General features: G+C 33.5%; 1 protein-coding gene across 1 annotated transcript in view; it reads right to left on the reverse strand.

Moving 5' to 3' along the window:
• Positions 1 to 825, reverse strand: part of LOC109833503 (NEDD8-activating enzyme E1 regulatory subunit AXR1-like) — a 14105-nt gene extending 13280 nt beyond the window's left edge. Inside the window, exon 1 of the mRNA XM_020401193.1 lies at positions 680 to 825. Within this exon, the coding sequence (XP_020256782.1) occupies positions 680 to 720 (41 nt within the window). The 5' untranslated portion in view covers positions 721 to 825. The remainder of the gene's footprint in view (positions 1 to 679) is intronic.

Raw genomic sequence — 8311 nt, forward strand, 5'->3', positions numbered from 1 at the left:
CCCAGGTCATTGTTCTTCCAAGTCTTTTCACACAAAATACAGTCAGCTATGGATCACAGCATGAAGTCTAGAAAATCATACAAAAGGATTATTCGACATCATCCCCCTATGATCCGGTTGCAGCTTTCGAAAGAAAGGGAACTATGACGAAGGGAATAAATCCAAGAAGGCGAAATCATTAGAACTACTTTTTGACACCAGTCCGGCCAGAACGCAGTGGTAATCTATAAATGACTAATTTCTTAAGTTCATATGCAATGGACAGAGATACTGTCTTTTAAGTGATATTTTGATTAGATTTGACTACCTGGCGCAAACTACTTAGTTAGCGCACTACGACAAATTCATTTACAAGAAATTATGACAGGAGAAGTGCTCGCCAAAATCAAAGCAAATTCCAAATTTTAGGTCATAGATTTTATCAGCTTGGTGCAAACAAAACAATAATTGGGAGAAAAGACCAAACACATATCCAAAAAAAAGTAAGCAAATTCAACACCTTTCTCTACAGCACAGCTCAAAAACAATATTTGAAGAAAACCCATAAGTTCTCTTTTCTTGAGAGTTTGATTTAGAGAGAAACTGAAACTAGGGCAAGAAGAGAATGCGGAGAGACGGCGAGGGGCTTTCTAGTAATTTTGAGGAGGAACGAGGGTAGAAGTGGGAAGAGGAGAGTTACCTGAGCTGGCGATCGTATTTGGTCTTGGACTCGGCAGCCATCTTCGAGAAGCAAAAGAGAAAGGCTTGGGGTTTTGCGTTGAGAAAAAGTGCGGAAAGAGGAAAAAGGGACTAAGATGGGGTTTTGAAGAAGGACGATGAGGGTATTTTTGTCATTTACAGAGACTAGAAGAGATTGGGGTCCCGTTATTAGATGGGCCAAAAGTCCTGGCGTGGCCTAATAAATCTATTTAGAACCCTTTTGAAACCTAAATCCTTTACAAACTATCTGCGAAGCAATACAGCTGAGTCCATCTTTTCGGGACACACTTTCTTAAAAATTAAAATTAAAATATATATATATATATATACGCAGGCTGATTTACAAAATTGCTAATTTTAGTATGACGCAACTTCCCGTATGGTATTTTTATTTTCTCTTGCAACCTAAAGGTATTAATATTGAATTTATGTTTGCAATAAAGCATGAATACTCATAGCCAACGAAGAATCTGGTGCGAAGTTGTGATCTTTTATGGACCCCTTTAAATGTTCATGTAGGCAGTGCTTTTTTTTTTTTGAGAAAAAGTAGGCAGTGACTTAATGATAATACAAGGATAAATTATGTTTAATAATCTAAATTTTGTATGTTTTTAAAAAAAATTAAGCTTGAACAAAACATAAATATTGAATAAGATTTCACAAGAAGATAATGCTATGGTAAGATGGCTCTTTGGTGATAGATTCTTCGTTGGCAGCAAACATTCATATCTTATTACAAGCAAAACAATAATCTACGAGCATAGATATGTCCATTATACTTGTAGAAGACATAAATTAGCAAGGTAAAATAAAACAATTTATTAACTGAAGAGCCTAGTAAGCTAATTAGATGTACAAGGGTAGTCCTGTCCAAAAAGCCCGTCAGCCCGGGGCCGACTCGGAACCCGGCCCGGTCCGGGGTCGGCCCGAAACCCAAGCCAAAAAACTCATCTACTTCTCTCTAATATTCTCTTATACAATCTTATATTCTCTTATAATCTCTTATACTTTCTAATCCTTTCATCAAATGGCTTCTAGATTTGATTATGAAAAGCAAAATCTATCTCCTACCGATATTGAAATAAGTCATCCTACAACAACAGCTACTCCTCCTACCGATCCTACAGTGGTAATCCCGAATCCGGTGGCGACAAATCTGCACCAAGAGCTCCTAAAAGGCTGAGATCCGATGTGTGGAATTTTTTTGAGAAGATAGACGTCACCAAGGATGAACACGGTAGGATCCTCACCCAGAAAGCTAAATGTACGTTGTGCAGGCAAACTTTCCAAGTTCATCATAAGAGCGTCACCAACCACCTCAAACGCCATATAGAAAAACACAACAAAGGCCAGACTCCTTAAGGTGATATCCGACAATCTATGATTTCTCAATCCTCCTCTTCCGGTAGTCTCAGTACTTGGAATTATGACGTTGTACGAGCCAGGAAATGCGTCATTAGGTTTATCATTCTTAAAAACCTTCCTTTTAAATTAGTAGAAGATGATGAATTTGAAGATTTGTTTAGAGATGATTTTTATCTCAATTTTTAAAAAAAAATTCTCGTCAAACCTGTCAACGTGATATTTTAAAACATTATCAAACGGAACAAGGAAAAATAATTTCTTATTTTAAAATTTTAAACTATAAAAAAAATTTAACTTATGATATTTGGACATCTAAAGCACAAACAGGTTATTTATGTATCACAGCACACTGAATTGATAAAAATTGGTAAATGTTTAAAAGAGTCGTTTCTTTTATTGCAATTGAAGAGTCACATACTGGTATTAGTGTAGCCAATTTAATAGTTGAAGAACTTATGAAACTAGAAATTGATCAAAGAATATTTTCTCTTTCACTAGATAATGCAAGTAATAACAATGTAGCTGTAGATTTTCTCAAAATAACTTCTCTTTCACTAGATAATGCAAGTAATAACAATGTAGCTGTAGATTTTCTCAAAATAACTCTGTCATTGCTCTGTCATGGTGAACTTTTTCATATTAGATGTATATGTCATATTTTAAATTTAATTGTTCAAAGTGTATTTACTGAAATTAAACTCATGATAGAAAAAGTTAGAACTGTTGCTTATATGCATGCTGCTTCTAAACAAAGACTTAAAAGATGGAAACAAATATGTAAAAGAAAAAAAATATTAAGGGTAGACTAATTCCAAAAGATGTTGACCATAGGTGGAATTCCACCTATGCAATGTTAAGTATAGCTATAGAATATAAACAAATTATAAATGATTTTATAAATTATTTTGCTTCTAGTTCTAGCTCTGGTAGCTCTTATTCAATAACTGAAGATGAATGGACAATTATATGTAATTTAAATAAGATGTTACAAGTTTTTTATGATGCTATTATGTTATTATCTAGTTGTTATTATCCAACTATTACTTTAGCTGCTTTACAAATTTTAAATATTCAAAAAAATTAACAAATATCGTATGAATGATACTTTTGGAAGTATAATTTTTTAAATGGAGAGCAAATTTAATAAGTATTTTAGACATATTCCTTATATTTTTGATTTGGGGTTCTTATTGATCCATGTTTGAAGGATATTGACCTTCGAAGTTTGTTACAATCATTGTATGGTGGACATGTTATAGACTTAGATGATGGATCCAACATTACTGCTACTTCTCATCATTTAGCTATTAGAAATTATTTTCAAACCTTATATGATGAGTACGTAGCTAGACATGGTGTAGCTGCACAACAATCTGCAGCTTCGACGCCTTCGAGCTCAAGCCGAGGTAAAAGTGTAAGTTTTGATAGGTATGCAATGGTAGTTGAACTAACTGGTGGATCTGGACTTGGATCATCGTTGGAGGTTTATGAAATAGATGAATATTTATCTGCTTCTTTAGTTAAATGTCAAGGAAATACTTTAGATATTTTACAATGGTGGAGAGTATATGGATCAGTTTCATATCCTATACTTTCCATCATGATTCGTGACTTACTAACAGTGCAGGTTTTGACGGTAGCTTCGGAATCCGTCTTCAGCACAGCAAGACGTTTGATCGACGATCACAAGACATGCTTAGATCCGTATACTGTACAAGCGGTGATGTGCTTACAAGATTGGTGGAGGTACGAGAAGCGAACGCAAGGCATCTCGGATGGTTAGAATTGAAGATAAATTTGAAAAGTTAGGACTAGCAGATAGATATAAAGATTAAACAATATCCATCAAATTGTAATTTTTATTTCTTAGCTTTAAATTTGTAATGAATTATTTTGGAAACAAATACAAATGATAGTGATATAGGTGAGTAGGTGCCAACCTAGTCGGGATGCACTCATCTATTGTGATGCGACAAATTCCAAAATAAATTTATACTTGTAAAAGATTTACTAATTATTAATAAAAAAGTTATTTTTATCATCTTTCATTTTTATAATTTTTTGTATTTGTAATTTATGTCATTTTAAGTTATTAATAATATGATCGTTTTTATTTTTGTTTTCTATAATTTTTTATGTATATTTTAAATTTTAAAGAGATTTTTAAAAACTTTTAAAAAAAACCAAAAAACCAAAAAAACCCGAGCCGGCCCGGATGGACAGGCCTATACAAGGGTGTTATAATAAAGCATTTGAATTATAAGTTCATAAATTGGTAGCTCCTTAGAGGAGAAAAGAAACATTAATGAAGAGGTAGAGATATTTAAGCCTCAAGTACAAATCCTCTCTTGTAGAGTGATGTTATATCCAATCCAAGATATCAAATGATCCAGTTAGTAACTTATGCTATGAATAACAGCATCGAGACAAATTGATGTAGATCACAAAATTTGGAAAAAACTGCACGAAGAACTCAACTTCTGATACACATGTGAATGGAAATATCAGCTGCATAATGATTAATAAATTGCAGAACAACCTGAACGAGCAGTAGCACATAAAGAAGTTTTTCGATATAGATACTAAAAGCCAGAAAAACTAATTAAATTAAACTCAGCTAAAGCAACTCAGAGCTTACAACACAACCTCTTACTTCCCTAAAATGAGATAAGACAGCAATTGCCATCACTTTCAATAGGCCAGTATTAAAGACAAAACAAATAGAATAAACATAACTGGTGAACTCTACGAAAGGAACTAATTTTTTCCATAAGATGAGACCACCCTTCCCTTCATCTAAACTCAAAAGTAAAATGGAAATCAAAAAGGAATTCTGATAAACAACTTGAAAGCAAATAACAACGAGATCATTCCGAAGTCCTGTTTGATAGAGTCATACAGGTCGACAACTTTCTTTAACTTGTTGGGGCTCAAGAATGAAGCCATTATAGTAAAAAATTATGTTAAGGCATCCAGGGATAAATTTTGGTAACTTATGCTGTCACTGCACAAATAACATTTGCCGGCACACATGAGCATTATTAGTAAACAAATCAGGTGTTTTAGACATAAGGAGGAATATCTACGACTTCAACTAAAACAGAGGTAGAAAGAAAGTTAAGAGAAATCACACCCGCAATAGACCTAAGCAAATAGTGACTTATTCCATAAGAAGAACTCACTAATCCACTATTTCGTTCACTTATTGACAGCAGTTGCATGAATTTCTAATACCAAACTTCATATCTCAAAAAAGAAGCAAGATCCCATTTAAACCATATTTCCAATGACCGAGCCTAATAAAGTAATCTAGGAAAGTAAACTAACTTCAACTCTTGGTTTAGTTCACTACAAGAAAATCATAGTAAGGCCAAGGAGCAACATAAGCATTTATTGCTAAAAATTGGTTAGACACTTAACAATTAATGAACAAAACAAACCTGTAATTGCAGCTAAACTTATTTCAAGATGAATTTTTGGTGAACTAGATAAAACTAGAATAGAGAACTAATCCAGACAAGCTCATAAATTTATAATCACTTAAACTCTTAGAGCATCTCCAACAGCTTCCCCAAAATTTTCTCTAAAATGGAGAAACGAAAGTCATATTCTCCAAATTATTTTTGCTCCAACTCCAACAGCTTCCCCATTTTGAAAAATCGCATTTATTACAATAATAAAGCTCTCCCCAAAAATTTGGAGAATGCTGCAGATTTGGAGAAGGCTCCCTATTTTTTCTCCTTCTTCCCTATTTTGGGGAATGAGATGGGAATCTGTTGGACCAAAAAAAAGCTCTATATTCCCCAAAACTGAGTATTTCAAGAAGATGGGGAAGCTGTTGGAGATGCTCTTATGACTAATAAATTATAATGGAATCATTAATAGCAAAGCTAGAACATAAATATTTGACAACTTTCTAGATGAAAGTGACAATTGTAAGTTTTGGATTTTCAATGGCCTTGGACTAGAATAGGAAGAAACACCCAAATCTCACCCATGATTCAGAACTGTCATCAATTGAAGCAAATGCTCAGTGATCTGAGTCATGAGTACAGTCAAAACCTAAATGGTCATTTGCCTGTGAATGGAAAGGTTGTTGCATCATTTAGATGACCAAACTGCAGAACAAATTGAACAAGCAAGAGCGCGTTCATAACTAGATTCTAATTGATTGTTAATCAAAGCATATCTTACCGTCATTCTAAGCCTACAAAGTAACCTAGCTAGTGAAGTTACTATATCTCTCTTCTTCTGCGCAGCCAAAAAAGGGATGAAAGCCAAAAGGAGAAATACTTGAGTTCATGAGCAAATTTATTAAATGGCATGAAGGTATCTAATAAAGAACAAAACTACTAGTTTGTATTTCACTGAGATGAAGTTTTTCGATGATCTTAAATAGAGTCCAAAAGAGTTAGCTCACCAAATTCAACTCGCTCATTTAACATTGGAAGTTACAACTTGCTAGAACTTCTTCGAAAAGTCAGTTTTACTTGTGAAAGCTAGAATTGAAAAAGAATCTCATTGAAAATAACCAATGATCAGTAGCTTAACAAATTCAACTCGCTCAATTAATATTGGAACTTACAACCCTGTAGACTTCCTCCTTCGAACGGTCAGCTTTATTTGTGAAAGCTAGAACTGAACAAGAATCTCATTGAAGATAACCAAATAATCAGTAGCTTACCAAATTCAACTCGCTCAAGTAACATTGAAACTTACAACTTGCTAGATTTTCACCTTCAAATAGTCAGCTTTATTGTGAAAGCTATAACTATAAAAACAAAATCTCATTGAATATAACCAAATGATCAGTACCTTTCTTACCACATGAATGTACATTTATGAACCACTTTTCTGTAAATAAACTCTCAAAATAAACAACTTAAGATAGAAACTGCAAAAATCTCAGCAAAATATTAATTAAGACCACATAAACTGAATAAGACGAAATTATTAAACTCTGACAAAGATACTAGTTTCCTCCATAAGCATGTACTTTTAGCTGAATACACAAGAAATAGGATTCTAAGGAATTTTGATAAACAACTTTAAGATGGCACTGAAAATCCCAGAAAGAGAAACTTATATCAACTCAGGAGCAAGCAACAATTAAAGCATTCCTAATGCGTCAAGTCATTGTAGTAAATTTATAATTTCTTCAACATATTAGATGATAATTTTTGGTAACTCATGCTATGAAAGCATCAGAATCAATATTTGCACAGTCATAAATTTAACCTCTCAAAAGAAATGATAATCTAATCAGCTAACTAGTAGGAATTTTGTTGAGTAGCATATATCACAGCCATGACTTCAGATCATTGAACTAAGATACCCAGTTACATCATACTAAGAACCCCCTAATGCATATATTTCCTATGCTTCTGTATGAAATACAAGCTGGATAAGTTTCTGCTACCAAACTGCTGAGCTAATTCAATAAAGGGAATATAAGGAAGCTTGTGTAACTGGATGAAACTAAACAAGAACTATAATATTTCCAAGCCTAACAAAATATTCTGGCTAGAAACCTAACTTTAGTTTTCATATAACACGAGGCCAAAAGATTGGGGGGGAAATGAAGAGAAACTTTCAACAACACATAAGCAATATTATTAAATCGAATCGAATGAGGTACATAGTAAAGAAGCAGACATTCCTGGAGATTAACCAAAAGTGAAATCTTTAAAGATGTTATATAAAACTGGGGTTTAGCAGACTTAACTCACACAAACAAACTTAGATTTAGCAGCTCTTTATGCTCCTATGACTCATAATGAATCCCACTGAAATTACAACAAAATTGGGTAGAGGAACCAGCAACAACAAAGTAAGCATAGCCAATTAGGCAATAACCAAGAGTAGAACAATCATAATTATTAAAATCTATGAGAAAAGGATCAATCATAACTATCGCATCTATAAATTAAATGAACAAAGAAGGAATCTTGATAATCTAACAGAAATTTTCAGTAAACCCTAACTTTTCCCTCAAATTGTACACTGATCTCAACTCAAAATTCATTTTTTAACACCCCGTCCTTAAAATCCACTCTATGTTCTCAATATTGAACCACAAATTTCATCAATTTCACAACAAAAGTCACCTTCAGTTTTATTGTACCCTTCCAATCTATCCACCAAACCCCAAGCAATTTACAAAATCAATGAGCCAAGAGCAGATCTGCACCAATAACATCCAAACCCGATTCTGATACCGGATCAGGACTCGACGGCACAAAAAAGA

This window comes from Asparagus officinalis, chromosome 3 (assembly GCF_001876935.1).
Source record: "Asparagus officinalis chromosome 3, Aspof.V1, whole genome shotgun sequence".
NCBI classification, from domain to species: Eukaryota; Viridiplantae; Streptophyta; class Magnoliopsida; order Asparagales; family Asparagaceae; genus Asparagus; species Asparagus officinalis.